Raw genomic sequence first — 22,833 nt, forward strand, 5'->3', positions numbered from 1 at the left:
CAAGTAAAAAAATTGACCAACAACAAATATGGATTTGAATAGAAAACCAAAAAAATAAAGTATATAGTAATAATAAATAATAAATAATAAATAATAAATAATCAAATTTTTTTTAAAACAATCAATAAACGCGCGCATGTAGATACCATCACTTTATACTATCATTGCATGCCACTCTTATTTTGCAAATGGCGCAGGAATCCCGATGATGGGATTTCTCTGAGGAGCTTGTAGAGACGAGTTATTCTGGGGATATCTCTAGGTGAAGAGAATTTCGAGACTTCACCAAAACGTTGGGATGGTCTTTGAATGATTTTTCAATAAAAGATTACCGATTCTATTATTTAAAATAAACAAGTCACGACATCATTCTACGCTTGCATCATATGCATACGTAAAACCAAGTGAAAAACTCAGTCTGTCAATTCAATAAAATTTAATTAATAAAATAAGGATTAAACTAAGAAAATGCTATATTAAGATAACTTAAGATTAAATGGTACCGTTCGTAGAACGGGCGTCACGAAGGTGCTAACCCTTCTCCGTGCGTAACCGCACCCCCGAACCCATCTCTAAAAAAACGTGAACCAGTATCGTTCTTTCGATGGACCTAAAAATAATTTAGGACTTCGTCGATTAAGAATCGGGTTAATAGGGGACCAATCACACCTAGATAAAAAAGAATTGGTGGCGACTCCTAACAGATTTTAATTTTCGCCCGCGTCTGGCGGACGGGTTCTCAGACCCGCACGTTACGACAGGTGGGAGACCCGACTCATATTCCACATAGCTCTCCATTGCTGCCAAAGAATCCATGTGTAATCCCATAAGACAAAAAGGTGGTTAACAATTTCAATTTTCTTACTGCAAAGCAGGCAATTGGATGCTTGCTCACTAATGATTCCTTTACTCACCAATGTTGCCTTACTAGCTAATCTATCTCACACTAGCTACCAACAGAAGATCTCGATTTTAAAGGGGGCAAGATCGGACCATATGAGTTTCAAATGGGCGGCATAGGTTGTATTGGCATGCATAACTTATTTGCAAAAAGATTTAGCCGTGTAATCCCCACTGGTGCTGCCCTTCCATATTAACTTGTCTTGGAAATGTTTATTGAGTGGTTGGTTCTCAATAGGACTGATAAAAGCACTCCATTGTTCATTCTCCCGATCAAAGATATTTCTCCTGACTTCAACATTCCAAGTCCATTCATCCCTATCCCACATACCACAATCCTCAACTCTCCAATTTTTTTTTTACCACCAAGGCATAAATTCTTGAAAACTCAAATCTAAGGATATATCCATCAATCCATTCCTCATCTCAAAATTTAATTCGACTCTCACTACCTAAGGACACACCAAGACCCTCAATTATGTAAGAACTAAAAGTATCACCTCCATATAAAGGTTTAACAATGTTTCTCCAAATTTTGAATATTCTAACATTATTTTGGAGATTAGGTGTTAGACTCTTTTGATCTAAACTTAATTTTTCAGCCACAATACATCTCCAAAGGCCCTTAGGTTCATTCTCGTAACGCCACAGCCACTTGTTTAACACAGCGTTGTTTTTTACCTCAATGTCTACCAGCCCAAGACCCCCTAATTCATGGTAATTACAAATGGAACCCCAGCTCACACAATGCAATCGGCATACCAAGTTCAACCCTCCCCATAAAAACCTTTTCTGAATTTTCTCAATTTCACATTTAACCTTTTTTGGCATCCGAAATAAAGACATGTAAAATAACAACAAACTACTTAGAACTAACCTTAACAAAGTAAGTCTGCCACCCATGGATAATGTCTTAGCTTTCCACATGGATAACTTGCCTTCTAATCTCTAAATAACAGGCTGCCAAAAGCTGGTGGAGCAGCACAACCCTTAAAGGAAGCCCAAGGTAAGTGGTGGGGAGGCTGCTTACTTTGCACTTGATCAAATCAGCCCACTGGGTTGCCAAGCTTTTATGGACTCCCACACCATATATATTGGTCTTACTGAAATTTAATTTGAGTTTGTAAATAGCTTGAAAACATTTCAACAAACATTTAATATTGAAAAGATAGTCAGGATTTGGTTAGCAGAGAATTACCGTGTTATTTGCATACTAGAGGTGGGAAACAGACACTCCAGCCAAGCTAATGGCTATTCCTTTAAACAGCTATCTGTAAACTGCTCCGTGCACACAAGCATTAAAGGTTTCAACCACAATATTAAATAAAAAGAGAGATAAGTGACAACCTTACCGGAGGCCTCTACCCATCTTAAGCTCTCTTGTAGGGGAACCGTTAACCAGCATAGATGTAGAAGCGGTAGTGATACATGTCATAATTCACATGTGCCATTTGTCACTAAAACCCTTTGACTTCATGACAGGATGAAGAAAGATCCATGCAATAATGTCAAATGTTTTTTCGAAGTCAATTTTGAAAATGATGCCTCCGTTACCATTCTTTTTCATAGTATCAACCAACTCATTCGCTATGAATGCACAGTCAACAAGCTGCCTACCTTGGATAAAGGTAAATTGGTTGATACTCGCAACTTCATCCATAACTTTTCGCAATCTCAAAGCAAATGCCTTAGTCACAATTTTGTAAAGTCATCCGATCAAACTAATGGGGCGATATTCATTTAATCCACTTGGATTGGCATACTTCGAGATTAAAGTAATGAAAGAGGCATTTATCCCTTTATCAACAATTTTGGAATTTTGAAACTCCATCATAAAACACATGACACCTTCTTTAATGACCACCCATTAACTCTTAAGGAAGTTAAAATTGAAGTCATCCAGTTCCAATGCTTTGCTGCCATCACAACTACTAATAGTATCAAAAATCTCTTGCTCAAAGAAAGGAAGTTCAAGTGATTTTGCGGACTGGTCAGAAAGTTTAGCAATCCCACAATTTAAAATTTTGAGTCTAAGAACCGGCTTGAATTGATAAAGAGTTTAGAAATGTCAAGCTTGATCTCCGTAGGATCCTCAATTGTCCGACCATGGCTAATAATTTTACCAATGTAGTTTCCTCATCTTCTCGCAAAGGCAACATTATGGAAGTACAGTGTAATGCGATCCCCCTCCAAGTACCTTTTGACTCGAGCTTTCTGCTGCCACTAACGCTCTTCAATTCTCAAAAGCTTTCATAACTCACCTTTTAATCTTACTAGAGCTTTACTTTTCTCAGCATAATGACCATGCTGCTGAATTTCCTTGGTCATATGATGCACTTCCACTTCTAGGTCTTTAATCTTTGCATTGACATCGCCATAAACTAACTTTTGTCAAGCCTTAATATTGTTTTTAGTGTGCCTTAGTCTATGCCAAATTGCCGCTCTTCTACTACCAAGATTTTCTGTGCCTTTTCAAATCTCCTTAAACATTTGTGCAAAGCTTTTCTCTTCCAACCAGCAGTTAAAGAAGTGGAATGGCTTGGGACCCCAATTCTATTTCTCAGAACCAAGTAACACACGGTTGTGGTAGGATATTGAATTATGGATTAAGTGATTATTATGGATCCTAATAATAGATGATGATGACGTAAATAAATAAAAACTTGAAGAGCACTGGCTGATTGAACTTTATTCAACCTATAAAGTTTGGCCTCAAAAACATAATGTTTGGTTAACGTTAGAATTAATTGTATTATGGAGTAAAACCAATTTTAATTAAAGGAAAAGAATAAAGACAATTTGTGCGCAGAGACAAGTTTCTTTGTTTTTCTCATTGTATGTAGAGAGAAAATAAACGGATCAGTAAAGTTGGCATGGGCCAAATTACCCACTGGCCCACGTTGGCATGATTTAGGTTGGGCTTGGTTATTAGTTAATGCATAATGTTTGGATTACAGTCCGATTTAAGCTAATCTGAAAGGCAGTAATTACTATTAAAGCACGTTTAGTTGGGAAGAATAACTTAGCCATTCTCCCTTCTTATTTCGAGGAATAGCCTTCCTTAAAAATTATCATTTTTTAAAATCACGGAATGACTAATAAGGTCTCTCCTAATATTAATTATTCCAAGCTTATCGATGCATAAACTTTGACAAGAAAATTTTTTTTTTTTCCATTTAATCACCGATTCACTATTACGAATACATATTTTGTCACATATATTCTATCATGAAACATATATTTACAAAATTAACACTAAGTAAATGGAAAATAATTCAAGCTTTCTCACTTTTAGATTCACAGAATAAATTTAAGGGACAAAATATATTATTTTTCTTATAGCATATATTTTTCAAAACTAAATTAAATATATGTAATCATGTTTGTGCCTGTATACATATGTACATGTAGTATATATATATACACGTTTGAATTTGTCATTATGTATGGAATAAATAAAAAAAAATGGGAGTGGGATGTGGAGGGTAAGGGTGAGGGAGATGAGTCCCACCATCGTTGTACTTATTAACTCCACCCACTGCTTTAAACAGACATTCAGATACTACCACATTTGGAACCCATAGTCCATACATTCGATAAGACAGCTAATTTGTAGCCTCTGGCTCCACCCTCTTCCCAAATTTTTATCAATCATTCAATCATTGTGATTTTCATCATCATTAACTAACGTTGAAATATATCAAACAAAATGTTTAAATTTTGTGCTTTTGGTCACCAGCCTGGCCAAAACACAACCCTGCTATTCTTTTTATATATATGTTTCTTCTGTATGTTGGCGGTTAATTAGTTTTCATAAATTACATAATATTATATATATGCACCTTAGCTCCACAACAAGCATGAAACAGATAAATTAACAATTCAGAAAACGTGGTAGTTATTTTTATGAGAAATAATTTATAAGAAAAGGCGTGAAAGATTCATTCCCATCCTTGCCTTTCGGCTATGATTTGTAGCATTAAAGTATACAGTTAGTTTCATTATCTAATTAATAGGTCACTTAACTTTGATTTGATAATCTAGTTAGGTTAGGCTGCCCCACCATGGCATGCAGCTGGGGCATGTAGGGCTCAAACAGGTCGTTTGTTAGCCAGAAATTTCAGATATGTGAAACATATGGGAAGCTGGAAAAACTGTGAATCGGAGCTTGAAGATGGATGTATATATGAAGCCTGCTCTGAGGAGAAAAAATTACGGTAATAATAACCATTTCAGGTTTGTGTATATGTAGCCATGATCTGCAGGCTCGTTGAGTGTATATATATAGGGAGAGAGAGAGAGAGCTGAATTCCGTACGGTCTACAGTTACCAAAGCATTTTTCTTACTTTTAAGGTTTCAGAGTAAAGAAATTGAAGGGGGCATGGCAATCCCAGTTTGTGGAGATGGCATTGGCCATGGTCTCAATCAAATAGGTCTCCATCTTTGAATAGTACTCTCATTGTCACATTTAATGGCCAAGGCTCAGGAACAATAATATGGTTGTGTTTGAGCCACATAAATTAGCTTGCCAAGCATTTGCTGAACATATTCCGGTATAGATTATATTCTGATAGCTCTTTGCACTAGCAAGGAATGAAATGAATCCACTGAACACACTGCAGGGGTATGCTCTTCATTTCCATATATTATTGTATACTTTTACTAAAGTAAGGTAAACAGAAACTTTTGTTTAGTTGAAAAACAGTGGATAATTTCATGCAAGTATCAGTATTACATTATGTTTTTCTCAATGCAAAATACCAATTTATCACCTTTTTTTTTCCAATATAAGAATAAAATATTTCAATTGGTATGTAAGATTTCTACCTAAATCATGCACTCTTACAAAAGAAATATATGTTGCAGTCTTTGTTCAAGTACAAGTGAGTGAAGAGAAGACAAAGTGCTGTAAGCTAGTGGTAGTCTGAAAGAGTTGGGAATGGATGAGATCCTGGAATCAAATTTACAGGCCAATAAGTTGCCTTTAAAGAAGAAACAAGCGGAGTCACCCCAATATCCAACAGTAGGTGAATAAAAATGGTATGCATTCTTTCTTACCATTCCATACTTTATATTATTTCTTCTGCAGAATCTAAGAATTAGTAGAAACTGTAGAAGGAGACAACAGGAACGCAACTGCAGCACTGACAGTCAGCCATCATGGAACATTTGTAAAAGAATAATACTAGTAGTATTACTTTTCTAGTTTCTACCCCCAAGGCTTACCCCATTTCTTTCAGCTTTCTCATTTCCTCTAATTGTGTTGCTCGTTGAGATGATGAAAATCGAAGCAAACCCAGCATTATTTTGTTTGGTTATTTTAACAAAGCAATATCAAATTAATTAATTTAACCACATTAATTTTGATGCTCCATTATCTTAACATTAATGTCAAAACTTGCTATGTTCTGAAAAAATAATATCATAACTTACTTGAAACAAGGATGAAGCGTTTGAATTTTCGCATCCTGTTGTTATATCAGACTATTACTTTCAACACATGATAAATGATAACGATAGGTGTAGGACCTTAGCTAATAAATTTCAAGTCAACCTCTGGTTACCATTCACATATATATTCACTTTTACCCACAAATGGAAGCACCGACTAGGAGCAAATTAAGCCCCGAGAAGATAAAACACTACGTCTACCCAAGTGGAAAATTCCACAATTTGTTGGCGTGACTGGTAAGCATAGAAGGCCCAGAAGCAAGCAGATGAGCCAATGATACATGGCAAACTGGTAGAGAATATTCTTCCAGTTTTTAACCTTAGCACTTACTCCAAATCATCATGATTAGAGACAATCTAATTAATTTGGCATTGATACCAAGAGTCGAGCTTAATGAAACATAATTAATCATGAAACATACCATACCATGTATATAATAAATCAGCATACTTTTTGAAAAAGAACAACAAGTGTAGGGTTGATTTACTCCAGTACAATATGGGACAATAAATATCGTAGAGAATAACAGTGCTCCGAATAAAAAAGAAAATAGATATACTAATAACAAATACAGGCTTTATGATAAGCAAGAATGCCCCTGTTATACGGCGGAAAGCAAGAGGGCCCTGGTTGCTTTATGTAAGGTTTTTTTTGGACTTTGGTCTTGTGCTTGCTGATGCTCCCCTTGTCTCTTGTGGGTCAATACCCTCTTTTCCGGTTGTGATTTCATCGCAAAGGCGAGTATTCAATACATATATAAACACATTTATGACGTTTAGGTGTAGAAGAGTCTATATATTAAACCAGAATATTTTTTGTATGACTTTACAGAGCTGCTCAAATTGCATGCAGCTCAAATATTTTCAAGAGTATCCTTGACGACGATCTTGCTACGGAACCTATTGCAATGTAGAACATTTTCTATATATTGTCCAAACTATCTTTTTGCAACAAGATGTATACATTGTTACAAGTCTTATACCAACAACAAGATATGAAATTCTCTCATTCGAGTTCACTATCAAATGTTGTTCACAATTAGACGCTATTTTTCCTTGGCAAATCAAATCAGTTGACAGGATTTCCTAACTACCGCCAGGAAAATGTACCAAAAATGTTTTTGACTTGTTTCTTATAGCGTATGTATGTTAAACCATCAGCTTTAGCTTGTCCCATGCAAAGCATGAAACACCCCAACATCTATAATTAAGCTAAGGAGACAATACGACACCCATTCCAAAGTGCCAAGCAGCTCAACATCTGGACAATGTACAGCTCGATCTCTCGTAAAAAAAAAAAAATTTAAAATCTAACGAGGTTGATTCTTTCCTATCATTTCGAAATCCGTCCCCGCCTGTGAAAAACAAAATGTAATACCAAACATATATACTTGATTATTTGGTAAACAAAATAACTCGGTGTAAACCGGAATATGTACATTCTCCTCGAAAACCCAACTTGTATAAAAGTAGATATGCATGATTCTGTCAGCACTTTCAAAATTAAACCTGTAAAATGATTTCAATCAACTACTTTTAGAAATTGATTCTACACTTTCTTTTGCTAGCAACAGTGGGTGTCTTATATAAAATTTTTGCCAAAAAGTTGGGTCTGCATTGGCTGCTCCCAACATATCTAAAATAATATTTTTGTTGTTGGGCATTAGTTCTCAACATATATGGCCAGGCCAATCAATGGCAGGTTTTCCATCATGAATCTATATTAAGGATCATGATATACCGCACAAGTAATGAATTTTGCGAGATTTAAATTTTATTCGGTCTATCATGTGCAATATTATGGAGGATTTAATTTCAATACACAACTAATCTTAATTCCAAGTTTTTTTTCTTTAAACGTAAATTAATCACATTTATTTACATGTGAATTTTGTTTAACTATTCACATTATATATGAAATTTTTGACAAAAAAAATCAAACATGCAGAGGAAATAAGATCACCCTCGAAGATACAGTACATTATATTATTTTGCAGATATAATTGTCATAGCACAAAATCTTTTTATCAAAATATAAAAAACACAATTTTGATGCATGCAATATATAGCTTAGTGATAGTTATAATATATATATATATATATATATATATATTTAACCTCCAAAGAAAAGGCCTCTATTTCTAATTCCTATCCTAGGCCAGCTTAATTATAAAAAGGGAAAAAATAATAAAAGTAAGAAATAAGATTTTAGATAAGCTTAATTGCTTATTAATAGTAATGTACAATCCTGTCAGATTCAATAGACATTTCACAATTCCATTTTGTAAGCAGAAGTCAATAACTCTAAACATAGATTCAAATAATTTCTTTCTTGTCAGATTCCGTTTTTCTTCCTTGATCAAGAATTTTCAGAGCTTATGTTGTGCAGCCATTTGCACGGCTGGATTTCCACGCACTTTTCCTTGGTCAAAAGAACTACAGCAACTATTTAAGCTTAGGGTCTCCTGGGGTGGCTCCCCACATATTACAATATTAGTTGTTAAAGTATACATTTCGACCAGATAACCCTGCAATTAATTGGAAAAACCCCAATCTGTTTCTTTAATATTAAGCCCATCATTCATAAAATAAAGGCACTAAAAAAGCAAAGAGGAAGAAAACGATAACTAAAAACACTTTATCAAGCATCCGTTCATCAAGAATCTCAAACAGAAATGAAGCTGGAAAGAGTTGCACCAGGTATTATAATATAAGTAATGTAACCTCAAACCTTAATTTTTTTTTTTTTCTTTTCTACACTCTCTGCTAGTTATTATCATCAGCTACTGCAATTGCATTGTCGTTTTGGCCCAGCAAACTGCTTATTGATCGAGCTTTAACCATCCCAAGCTTCACTTTCTTCTTCGTCATCATCAATGGTTTCTGATCCTCCTCTTGTTCATTCCCATTTTCACCACTTTCACCAAGCAATTCACACTTTGTTTGCTTTGCTTGCAATTGTTGAGATGGTGAAGAGTTCGATAATGGCTGATGATGATCATTATTAGGTTGCTGCTCCTCCTTCTTTGCAGCATTACTACCAGCTAAAGATCGGCTGCGAACACTGGTCATGCTCCTCAGCCTACCTTTACCCAAATGATGCTCACAAAGAGAGTAACCAACGAGGGTTTGTTGACAACATCTCCATCCCCTTCCATTAACTCGACTGCACCGTGACCCTTCCATGAGTGCACCACCTCTACCTCTCTTTTTTGCACTACTAGGATTACTATCAACACTAGCAGTACTGTCTTTGATCTCTTTCTCTTCTTGTTCATGATTATCGTTTTGCTGCTGCACAAATTTTTTGTTCATCTTAGTCTTCATCTTGTTGATGTTGGTCACCTTCTTATTATTATCTTTCTCCATTATCGTATCATCATCGTAATTCCCTCTTCTTTCGAAGCTCCCTCTCCTCTTCTTCAAAGGAAATGCCTTCTCTCCCTCACCCCATCTCCCAAGAGCTTCATTTGGTGCAATCAAACAACGAGAAAAAGAGCAACACCTTCAATACTATCAAACACTAGAGATTTTCATTTTTCTTTTTTTATGCAAATAATTCTTACCTTGATGAGAAGAACTTGATTGTGGAGGAAACCCAGAGCCTAGTTCTGCACCCAAAACACTTTTCTCCCTAGAAAACCAAACCAAACCCAGAAGATTCACAACCACAAACAAAAATTTTTACAGCCAGAGAAAAAAAAAACATAAATAAATGAAATAAGTGCAAACTAGAGCAAGATGTAAAACAACATTCGTTGGGACGGGGACCAGCATCCCATGCTAACGTGCACCGCATGGACATATATTAGTTAACCAAAATTGAAGGAAAAAGAGAGAGAGAGACAGAGAGAGAGAGACTTACACCTAAGATGAGATTAGATGGGAAGGTATGGTGGCTAGCCAAAGATGATATAAAAACACCTAAAACAGTATTTCCACTTACAGTATTATTTTTAATTTACTAGTATGTTTCTTTTTCTTTTGTTGTTGGTTAAAAACTCAAGATCAGTATTTAGACCCCTTCTTTTTCACCTTTTTACTACAAGATTTCATGAAAGAAGAGAAGAACATTGGTTTTCATTTTTAACCTTTTTAGCCTTCCTTTCTTACCTGGTATCATTACTCTTCTCCCCTTCTCCTCCCCTTTCCTCCTCTTCTCCTCCTCCTCCTTGCTTCAAAACCTACAAAAAAGACAATACAAAAGGATCCCACTAAGCTAGGCTTGTATTTTTTTACCTAATGCAACTATCATGGGTGCAAATTAATCGAAGTAAAAAAATTTCAACAAGATGCTTCTTTTTATTACATTGAACACTGGTGCACTATTATTAACAACCTTAAAACTGTGATAAAAATGAAAACAAAAAAAGGTTTATTTCTATTTGTTGGGATTGAATCATTGAACTAACCAAGTAATCTTCTTTCTTCTTCGGCTTCTTGTTGTTGTTGTTGTCTTCTCCATGTGTTGTTGTTCCAGCAGGAAAAGCAGATGAATCACGGCCTTGGGTTTGTAGTTGTCCGATCGGGTGATTAGGACGATCAGACGACGGGCGAAGATCAAAGCGAGGAGTGGGTAAAGGAGGCTGCTGCTGCTGTAGCGGGAGTTGCACCACCGGAGGCCGGTTAAAGTTGGGATCTGATGGAAGAGGTACTGGTGAAATAGAAGAGAAAGGTAGCGGAACCTGTCTTTTCCTGATCCTCATCGATGCAAGATAAGATTTTCCTTTCACTTCCTCTCAGAGAAGAAATAAAAGAACAAAGAAACCCAAACAGAAGAGCCCGAAGAAACCAAACAAAAAACAAAGAAAAACAACAAGGAGAAGAAGGAAATGATCTTTCAAAAAAGAGGGGTCAGATTTTGCTGTGAGACCAATAAAAGAAAGAAGGAAAACAAAGAAAGTGCAAAACCCAAATACTACAATAACAACACCAAGACCAAGAAATGGTTTTTTTTTTTTTTTTCCTTAATAACAATTACTAATAAAAATAATACTAATAATTATAATAATATCAAGTTTCTTTATTTCTCTCTCTCTCTCTCTAACTTTATTTGTTGCACCACAGCAGGGAGAGGGAGAGTGCACGTGGGGGTCACGTGCATTGGGGGCCAAGGGAGTGACCGGTTGAGAAGGTAGGCGGTGGAGGAATCAGGAGAAGGTGAAGGGGACAGGGTACGGATGGGGAAGAGGAGGGAGAGGGAAGGGGTGCCAGGGTGGAATCGGAGGTGAATACAAAATGATGGGAGTGGGTAGTTTTATCGTTTATACTTTTTAGATGAGATTGGTGGGTCCCTCCTCTTCTCCTCTCTAACAGCAACGACTCTGATGATGCCCCCTCCCTCTGCCCTTTTCTTTTTTCTTTCTCATTTTAACTCCCGTTTTCTAGTTTTGTTTTTTTTTTTTGTTAAATTAACATAAATTACTTGTTGAAAAAACAATATTTAAAAAAAAATCTTAAACTATTTATAAAAATTTTAAAAATTTTCTATTCTTTTACTAAATTCAATCAAATTTATATATTTTTATTTTTTAATTAAATAAATATTTATAATTAATTATTAATTAATATCATTAACCATGGCGTTACTTATCTTTTTAAAATTGACGTGACACTCAAATGAAAAATAAAAATAGAATATTATATTTTTAACATATATTTAATAATTAAAATTTTATTATCAAATATCAAATAAATAAATATTTTTAATATATATTGAACATTCTTGACGAAACAAGGCGAGAAAAGACCATTGTTTACTCTTAAAAATTCACAAAATATTTACCTCATTTGATAGCAACAAAATTAGTCACAAGTAAACAGTGTGAACCTATGACACTCATTAAAATGCACCAAAATTAGTCACATTCTATATCTTTTAAGGGTATATAATGTATTAGGCCAATAAATATAAGGCTAGGATCGTCATATTGAAATCATATGACCGATGATGACTTTTATTTACTAGTAACAAGTTTTACTTTTGACAAAAAATAAAAAGATGGAACTCCACTTTTAGGGATATATAAGTAATAAGCTTAAAACCTTGGCATTGAAATTAAGTCTCATAAGGCTAAAAAACTTGTCCAAGAAGATGAAGATAACATGAACCTCAGAGTTGAGATTGAATTTGGAAACATTCAAAATTAGGGACTTATTTGACATCTAAATTAAAATTTAAAAAACTCCCTATATCATTTTAACCCCATGGTTCTTTTTTTTTTTTGTCCAATTCTCTGAAATCCAAATTCCTCGTAATATAAAAGCAATGTATTTAAACTACAGTTCAACCCAAGAAAGTTGGTGGACATTAGAACCTAGAATAAATTGAGTAATGACTTGTTGTTTTCGACTTTTCTTAGGATAGGTAAGTGTTTTTGGACGATTCTGGTGAATGAAAACGATGTTTAAAGAACTAAAATTGTGACTTACATAAGATAAAAAAGGATTAATTAGGACTAAAGCACAGTAATTTAAAATTGTTCAATTGAATACAATGGCCATTGCTCTTTTTATTCTTGGGAGTTTGCAATTGAATTCCAAAACTCCATAATACATCCCCGAAATCCCAAAGCTCCGTTTCATCTAATAATTCATGGCTCGCACAGCATTCTATATGCCTAGCATATTCGCTTTGAATTTGGCTAGCTATGTAGCTAGAAGCCTTTAACACTTCATCAATGTCTTTCAAGAGTGTTGAATAGTGAACTAATATTGTACAATGTCCAGCTAGATAATATTAATTAGAGCCCCCAAAACGGAAAATATACCTATATTAATCTATAAAGTTATTGCTTGAGTCGGTGACACTATAATTTTTAGTAACCAAAGCCTTCTACGTACGTTTCCTATTGAATTTTTCTCTTCATTTTTTTTAAAGTAAAAAAGACTATTATCTCCAATATATATAATTTCTATCTCTTTGCAAGTTCTAAGTTGAGCTATTGTATTCCATTTCTAGTTGGAGAAGGGTTTATAAGTCAATTTAAAACATGATAAATGACCAACAGATTAGGAATTAAGCCCTGCGCATCCTTAGTAGGAGTTTAAAGTTTCTTTCTGTAAATTCCGGATGCTTAAGCAATTTGGCACATATTTTTGTATTTCCTGCATCGGCCCAATTAAAGCTACATATATCAGCTCAGCCCAACGTGTCTAATCACCATAAAGTCAAACCTACAATCTTAACCATGACACAAACTTTGTTAATCAAAGATTATGTTAAAATGATTCGAAATTCATAAAATAAAAATAATGACAGCGTATGTAAATAATATAAAAAAAAATAGAAAAGTGCTAATGCTGCTTAATTAAGCATTATTTAAACTTATGGTTTAGACCCTGCATGTTTAAAACAATGTAAACATCTAATTCTGTATAAAATTCCCATATATGTGTATGTATTGTGTACGGAACCAATTCCAAATTAACCATTCATGATAAGATAATAAACAAATGATTAAAAACCCTAATAGTATAAATTGGTTGGCCCTTGCTATTAAGGATGTAGGACGTGCCCGTCATACTCATGGACCCACATGAACTGGAATTTTTAGTGAAGAATCTTCTTCCTACACTTAGATCGTATTGACAAGTTTGCCTAACTGGACTTGTTTAGCTAATTACTAAGAGCCAGCCTTTTAAAAAGTACAGAAAACTGAATTTTTATTATCATATTTGGACTGATGTAGAAGAAAATTCTAATGCAAGCTAATAGGTGGGAGATGGAACAGGAAGTTGTAATTCTTCAGCCTCACCGGCCCCTTCATTCATCAGCTAATGTTGCATGCTTTAGAAATTGGAGCCTCAAGCTTGAATGTTGGGTGTCCAGTTCTTGACTATCTATAATTCATTATCCTGATTTCGCTGAGAGCTTACGTTGCGCCAATGTTCATGGAAGTATCTGTTTTTCTGAACTGGTTTGAAACTAGATTCCAACTAATGTAAAGACATAATTAGCACATCAAAGGGAGTGGCGGTCCACCATGTTATTTTTCAAGCAATGAACATACGTTTTGTTGCCCAAATTCAACAAAAATGTCAAGTCAGCTACATCTTTGCTTTTCATTCCAATTGACTGTCTCCAGTTAAATTCCTATGGTGAATAGCAGAATAACTGCTGATTGATTAGATTGAAATTTTGATTCTCCTAACAAAGAATGAATGTCTTAATTTATTTACACTTATGCACACATGGATGCATTGCAAGAATTTCCCTCACAACTGTGAACACTACTGTCTTTAAGTAGTATAGGATCTCCATCTATATATATTCATGCATAATACAAATGATGAGATAATTAACCACTTCAGCTAGCCTATGTATAATTCAGTATGGGTAAGCTTTTAATCTTGTGGTTTGCAGAATTGGTCTAAAGATTAATTGGAAGATCAGGTTTCTTGAATTCGGGGTTGTAATGTACCTAGGTAAAAAGGAAAACCAGGATCTGTCTGCTTGAGCTGGAAGTACTAAAAGGCGTAGAAAATGGATGCTTTAGCTCCATTTATGTGATGCTGAAACTAAAACAAATCTTTTTCTTGTACTCCTATTGAGTTATTGTGGTCCAGTTGGTATAAGGAGCCTATCTAGCTAGATAAAATTCATTCCTTTCTTGCCCGCATTTACTACAATCACATAGAACTCTTCAACTCGGGTCTCATTCATGGCAAAGCTCCAACTCATCTTCCCACCTAAATCTTCCCGCAGAGTTAATTACTCATGCTGGATATCTCATAATGTTAAACATAGGCTAGCCTTCGTCTTCTTCCTGGTCATGCCTTGTTTGGGCACCGACTTTCTCATCTTCTGTTAGTCTCCTCCCCTCCTCTGCAGTTGCACTAGCTTTTATGACATGAACAAACTCAAAACTTCACGCTCTTTACTGAACCAGAAGAAGCAAAGGCAAGTATCATAGTCTCTTAACCAAGCCCTTTGAACTGCACCATACTATTGCGAAACTTTGATGAAATTCTGTTAATTGCAAGTTGCAAGTTTTGCTGATTCAGTCTTATTATTCCTTTCTCCTGAGTATCTGCAGCTTTATTATTTCATGAACTCATGTTCTTCTCTTCCTATCCCTTCAAAGTAATTGTTACCCGATACTTTTACATTAACCTATCTGTCATGGTTCTAAACACTTTGTCATATTTTCCTGAGTTTTCCTGTCCTTAAAATCTGTTTCATGGTTAGTATATGTCAGATTACCTCTCCATCTCCATTTGGATAAATTTGCAGTTTAATTCATTTTGTTGATATTATAATGAACGATTTCTCCTTCTTACTCTCTCAGTTTCAAATTAGTCTTTATCTGCTTCTCTTTTGGCTTTATTATCCTCTCTGTGTGGCAACATATTCATCTTCCCACAGCCAAGCCTGCTCCCTTTTCTAAGAAACAGATGAAGGAGGAGCTAGCCGCACTACCTCATTTGTATTCACATCCAACAACTGGACCAGGAAAAGAAAAGGAGGTCATGGTTGCACCAATGGCAAAGATGAATAATGGGTTGCACATTATGCAAAAAGAAAAAAAAAAAAGTTAGTATCATAGATGGGGACCATCTTCACGTGCTAATGTGCACCGCCTGAGCGTGGAGCCAAAATTTGAGTTAAATGAAGAAAGGGAAACCCAAAGAATATATATCCTTATTTCTAGGGTAAATGAAAGCAGATAAACATTACTACTACTGCCAATGCGGAAATGCCACTTTCAGTTTTTTTTTTTACTTTTCGTTTGTTCCAAGTCCTTGAAACAGAAACCAATCATAAGACTTGGTCTACTAAATTATTGCTATGTGCTAACGTGCGCCTTTTGCACGCCATTGGAGAGTGCAGCTCTTAGCCTCATAACTCATAATTAAAGAAACTTTCCTGTCGTTTTCTTTTCCTTTCTTTTTCGTCCCCATCGTTTGGCTGAGCCATCCTTAAAGACTTTGCAAGATGGCTGCGATAAAAAAACCATTATGCTCCAAAGCTTAAAGTCTCCAAAAATTAAAACCACTATTCCCAATCCATTAATTTGCTAGCCTTCATGATAAAGGATCAAACAGCTAGCTCAAGATTTTAAACAAAATTGAGTGAAAATAGAGAATTTTACAGGAATTTTCTTCCATTTTACCTTTTAGAATTTCTTTCTGTTTCTGTCTTTTTAATTTTAGCTGTTGCACCATGCTTTGGTCATGAAGAAACAGTAAAGAAACGCAGGAGCGGTTGGGGTCAGGTTGGAAAAGGTCAAGCACGTGTGGCTGAGCTTGCACTCAGGTCATCCATTTGGGTAACTGGCTACCGACGCTGCCAGTGGAGAGAAGTTTAGGCCAAGGGATTGGTTTGTTTTGTAGTAAGGAGAAAATTCTATCTTTAGATCTTTGCAACCAAGCCAACAGTGCGGTCTGATGGGCCTGCCACTGCCGGCCTGCCTTTGTGGGGTCATCACTAGTTAGATATCATTGGTTAATTTATTAGTTCAATCCAGTCAAACTCTCTGTAAAAACAATTTAACTATAATTATTCGATTACAATTAATTAATTATAATTAAAAATTATGTAAGATTCATCCAAATCTTATATGTCATGGTTTTATATTTATAAGGTTTTAACATAATTTTATAATACTAGAATATGAAATATAGAACATGAATATTGCAATAAACTCACAAAACTTCACATTCATAACTCGATAAGTGACTGAGGTATAAAAACTCCTAAAACATATTTTCTATTATTTGTAAGAGTTGAATTTATTTGTTGACCTTTAATTATACAGCATCCGTTTTTCATGCATATTTAATTGGAAACAGTACTCATCTTGTATCACAATATCAATGATTTCTAATAGTTATTTACTGTCACTTTCATAAATTATGGAAATGAAGAGATTCTCATTTGAAAGTATCAACTTTGACTAAAGTAACATTATTTGCTTATAAAAGCACAATCTTCCTATTTCTTGAACATATGATCTAATGTTGTTATTGAAATTCTTCTATCTCACTGCATCCGACCAAAGAAGAAGGAATTTTATCCATATCTCCTCCAACTGCGCCATCCTCGACAAATCGAAAGGCATTCAAAATAAAAGTTGTTAGCCACTTCAAGCATTTGTATACAAAGGGCCATACTCTAAGACTCAAAGCTTTGAACTATGACGTTCCACAGATCAGCCATAGCCAGAACACAATGTTGGAATCCACCTTCAGGGAGGAGGAGAAATGGAAAGCCTCGGGTCTTGACAAGTTCAATATTGACTCCTAAAAAAAACTTTGGTCGTCCATTAAAGGTAACATTATTGACTTTTTCGATCACCTCTACACCAGTAGTGTCTTTAATAGGAACATCAATTCTTCCATCACCACCCTCTTATTGAAGTGTAACGGGGCCTTCCCCTTTTCCCAATTTAGACCTATTGGCCTTGTGGGAGCGCCTACAAAATCTTGGTGAAAGTCCTGGCCAGCAAGCTTAGAATGGTTATCGGTACAGTAACAGGCGAACACCAATTTGCTTTTGTCAGGGGTAGGCATAGCCTCGATTATGCTTTAATAGCTAATGAGTTCATTGACTCTGTTACGAAAAACCGACAGAAAGGAATTCTATTCAAAGTTGACTTTAAAAAGCCATTTTTGAAGCAATTTTCTCCTTCTCCGATGGTATTGAAGACTCTAACTTTGCAGAGTCCCTCGCTGTCAATGTAGGCATTTCTTTATTCCTTTCGACCCATTGCTCCATCCAACAATCTCTTGTTGTCGAAGGTGATTCCAAAAATATGCCGTATGCTGGGCTATTAACCATGGAACTGCACCTTGACGTATGAAGGCTATCTCTAATAGCCTTGAGTCTCTCAAGCTAGAAACCAAGGAGATCACCTTTGCCCCGTGATATGAGGGAAAGCTAACAACTTAGTTGATGGCCTTGCAAAAGCTGGAAATAAAATGAAAAACCATCTCTACAAGAAAATATTGGAAGTGAGGAGGCATGATTCAGAAAACACTGCAGAAGGTGAGAGGAATAGAATAGCTCAGTCTCAACCACATACAAGACATCCGTATTCCCAATACAGTAACATCTATAATTATATTCATTATTCTCATTGTTAACCAAAGAAAAGATGTGTTGCCTAGGCTGGTTTTGTTCTCTACCTACTGTTGGGATGAATGATTATATTAATGTCGCTGTGTTTTGAAGGTTTTTGCTAGTACTTTTTTCTTCTGATGATGTCAAAGGTCATATATTACAAAGTTGAAAATAACTTCAAAGTAAAACTAAAAACTATAGGTATAATATCTAAAAAAAATTGTTAAACTATTTTAAAAAATCAAATAAATTTTTATTATTTTATTATATTCAATTAAGTTTTTATACGTTTATTTTGAATCATATAAATTTTTATAATTAATGGTTGAGTAACTATTGTAATTAGTTAAAATGTTATTTGTTATTTTATGTCATGTGACATGTTGCTTTATCATAATAAACAATGACATGATATATTGATATGACCTTTTGACATAGTCATGTGTAACTTTTCACCCTCAATGTTATTATTATGTTAATGTCAATAGATATAAAATGATAAATGATATTTTGATTAATGATAATTAATTAATTATCAGTCATAAGGGTCAAAATAAAAATACATAAGCTTGATTTTATGTTGTAAAAAAATAACTTATTTGAATTTTTTTTGAATAGTTTAAGGATTTTTTTCAAACATTGTACCAAAAATATATAAAATTTAGGAACTATTCTTTACTTGAAGTTCCTTTATGTCACCATAAATTGGTTGCTTAGTAGTTAATTATACTATCAAAACCGTATCATTTCTAGTGATACTAGTAATTAAATAAAAAAAGATAATATGTAATCTGAATAAAAGTCTAAACTGTCATAAAATGATGATCGATATTAATTGTATCTAATTGTAAAACAATTTTAATAATCGTAATTCGTACATATAAATTTTTTATAAAGTTCAAGTGCACTTTGATAGAATTCATGATATTTTATTAAGATTAATTTATTATAATTTTGACTACCACAACATTCAAATATCGCATTTGATCAAGTATAAGCTTATTAAGTATCCCAGAAAATTCACTTCAAAAAAAAAAAAGTATCCCAAAAAATTATTTTGGAATTATAATGAATGTAATGATAGCAATATTGAAGTGAATCCCATGAAATTTAAGCTTGCCTGGCTCATTGGTATTTTACTACGTGGGGATTGGAGAGTATCCTACAAATCCGTGTCTTGGCCCTCGGGCATGAGGTTTAGAAGCCCATATGTAAGAAATTAATTCCCCTTAACATAATTCTTAGAAAAATTGTTTCCTCCAATTTTTGTTTCACTGAATTGCGTTAAAAAAACAAAAATAATAATTAAACAAGAAGTCAGGCAGCAAAAAGTTGCTGTCATCATTAATTGGGTACTTGGGTAAAATTAATAAAGATTATCTTTTGCTAATAGTAGAGGTGCTCAATGTCGAGTTACTTGTTCAAATTTACAAACTTAATTTATTTTAATTTAAGTCTAAATATTTAAATTTAATATGATTTGATTAAATTATTTTATTAATGTATAATATAATTTTAATTTTAAAATATATTAAAAAATAGAAAGAATATACCTTTAATTGAAACTAATTTATATGCAATTTGACTTTTAGTTTTGGACATCATAAAAACATTCCAAAAGGGCTTTAAAAAATTACAATGATCTCTCCTAGTGGTTTCCTATAGCTGCAAAAATAAGTTAAAGGTTACTTTCTATATCCTATTATTGATGTGTTAATTGCATCCATAGCTATCAAGCTTCAACCTGGTCAATAAACCTTTTTTATCTTTTTGGAGTGAAAACCTTTTTAATTATAAAGACCTTTGAAAAAGTGATTATCGCTGTAGTTGATTGCGCAATTACAAAAATAAACGGACAACTAATTTTATTGGATAATGATTTGATGAGTGCTGGTTTTTTCCTTTTTTTTCATTTCTTCTATAATGAATAATACTATTTATGCTTACACTGGATGAAGGGAATAAGATGAAAGGGATAGAGACTCGAAGGCATACAATGGAATGGAACGCAAGCCTGGCAAGAAAACGAGCCCGCTTGTCAAACAAATGGATCAAAAGGTTGAACCCCTTTAAAATATATATACACTATAGTTCTTTAATTCAACAATTACTCACTTAAATGCCTCCATGATATTATATTTACTTTCCCCTGTCCTAAGTAAATTTATCTATATACAAGTGGAAATATGGATTTTCACTTAATTATAAGTAAAGTTAGATGATGAAATTAGGTATTTTCCCTTTGCATTTATTTGTTTATCTGCAAGACCTATATATATATATATATAATCCTGGTAATTGCTACTATAATATATTGATATGAATCGTAAATCTCAAGATATGTGTATGTATCTATCTATAACTTAATATCGACATTCAAAGCTTCAAGCAGGATATGCTTTATCAGAAAAGAAGATAGGATGACCATCTGTACCAACCAGGAGGAAGCTTCATTCGGTTAAAAGCACGGAGCATTAGCTTGTGTCTTGTCAACCGGATTTGAACAATTCTCTCACTAAGAACGCGTAAGGCAAGTTTAGCAAGTTCAAACCAGTGCAGTTGCAGGTGTAAACACGATTAATTTACTAGTTGTAAACATGCAGTTTGCCTCAATATTCATGGCTAGCTGGATACAAATCAGAGACTGTTACTCTTTTCGTTAATCAAGATTCGGTGCTAAAGCCTGACCATTTATCATATTTTATCCTTGCCCTGCCTGCCATGAGATTCATTAATCTCACTTGCTTCAAAAAACAGCATATTCCCACAACTTGGATGTGCATTAAACCAGCTGATAGCCAATGATAGTCAAGCGAGCCCTTCAGTTCAAAGTTTGTTGTAAAGTACCAACCACTCTTACCAAACATACACTTGGGTCCTTTCCCACTGACTGCTCAAGTGCTGACTGCAATTCTTTTTGAGGGACATGGCACGGGCTTTTGTGGGAATTATTAGTGCAACAATCATATTACCTTGTCCCCTTTTTCTGTGACTTTCGACAGTGGTGTCTCAAGGAAGAACAGGGGCACTCTCTGTCTCACAGCAGCTAGCCAGCTTAATTGTGATAATATGAAGCAGTCTATTAAAGCTTTTTTCTTTTAATCTAGGAGAATGGAGGATTACTCTCTGAATAGGGGATTATGCACTCGCACGCAGCAGCTCATTTAAACTTGAATATGCATGAGCACGTGTTCAGGGGAATAATGGTATCTGCTGGTCATTTGAAATATACATTTCATCAACTCTCTCGTCATCAAGGAATCATATTGCTATATATTTTCCACGTTCAAAGAATCACGTAGCTGAGACTACTTGCATTTCCTATCATGAAATGAGTTGTTTACGAGGTTGGCTTCTCACTTTGGTTCTAGCACAGGACTCCTTTCGAGGTCCTTCAATGCGCAAATGGCACGTAAGGCATTCCAGGATTACAAATAAGATCATGGAAGATTTTACAGATACACAAGCAACACTTTCCTTTACCTTTGATCAAACTTTGGTTAAATTAAAATCTTACCGTCATTTTCATAATCCTATTTTGTTGTTCAAAATTTGATTTCCATTTTCCTTGCTCTATAAGACAGTGAAAAAAGAGTCATAATTACAAGAATTCAAAGGATAAGCATACAGAAACCTCTCCACCTCCCTCGGATTGCGGAAAAAGAAGGGAAAAGCTACCAAGAAATTTCCATTGCGTCCAAGGAATCAGATGTCATGTCAATTATTTGGTCTAGTGATTTCAGAATCTTGACAATCCTGGCCAGGAACATTTTGTTTTACATATTAGAGTAACTGAGGCAATAAACTTTTGTTTGGCGAAAAAGCAAGATGCTTACGTTTTACCGTTGTTGTATCATGTTGAAGTCAAGTTTCCGGGTTTCAGAGCCCTCCGAAGTGACAAAAAGTTCAATCTTATGAGAAACTTTACCAAATCCATGCCGTGATTGGTGGATTCAATGGAGCATTATAATGCTAAATATGCCTAGTTCTCATACTTTCTCAGACATACATAGATTGAATAATTTTCAGAGAAAGCCTTTAATTTTGATTTTTTGTAGTACCAACTATTATTGACTTTTAGGCCAATTTTTTAAATTCTCTTGAGACTTAATCGATAAAAATTTAATTAAATGTAAACAAAGATTCACATATTCTATTAAGATTGTCAATGTTATAAAATACGTGTACATATCTATATATACGTGTGTAATTTTTTATTGATTACGTTATTTCTTTTCATTTGATCTTTGATAAAAATTGAATTCATAAATACTTAAGTGTTAATTAAAAACTCTAAATTTTTTAATTATGTGAGTTCGTACACGCAAAAGTGAGTGGAAAAGAGAGAGAAAGAACGAATGGACCCATGAGAGAAAAGGAAATCGATGACCAAATCAAACTTTCAATTACAAATCCT

At 34.4% G+C, this 22,833-nt stretch overlaps 1 protein-coding gene across 1 annotated transcript; it reads right to left on the reverse strand.

Annotated features, from left to right (window-relative positions):
• Nucleotides 8,966–11,311, reverse strand: LOC18599125. The gene is made up of 4 exons (XM_007028952.2): nt 10,765–11,311; nt 10,466–10,536; nt 9,919–9,986; nt 8,966–9,816 (listed from the first exon to the last, which is right to left on the reverse strand). The coding sequence occupies exons 1-4, from the start codon at nt 11,056–11,058 to the stop codon at nt 9,119–9,121; spliced, it is 1,131 nt and encodes a 376-aa protein (XP_007029014.1). The 5' UTR covers nt 11,059–11,311; the 3' UTR covers nt 8,966–9,118.

This window comes from Theobroma cacao, chromosome 5, assembly GCF_000208745.1.
Source record: "Theobroma cacao cultivar B97-61/B2 chromosome 5, Criollo_cocoa_genome_V2, whole genome shotgun sequence".
NCBI lineage: Eukaryota > Viridiplantae > Streptophyta > Magnoliopsida > Malvales > Malvaceae > Theobroma > Theobroma cacao.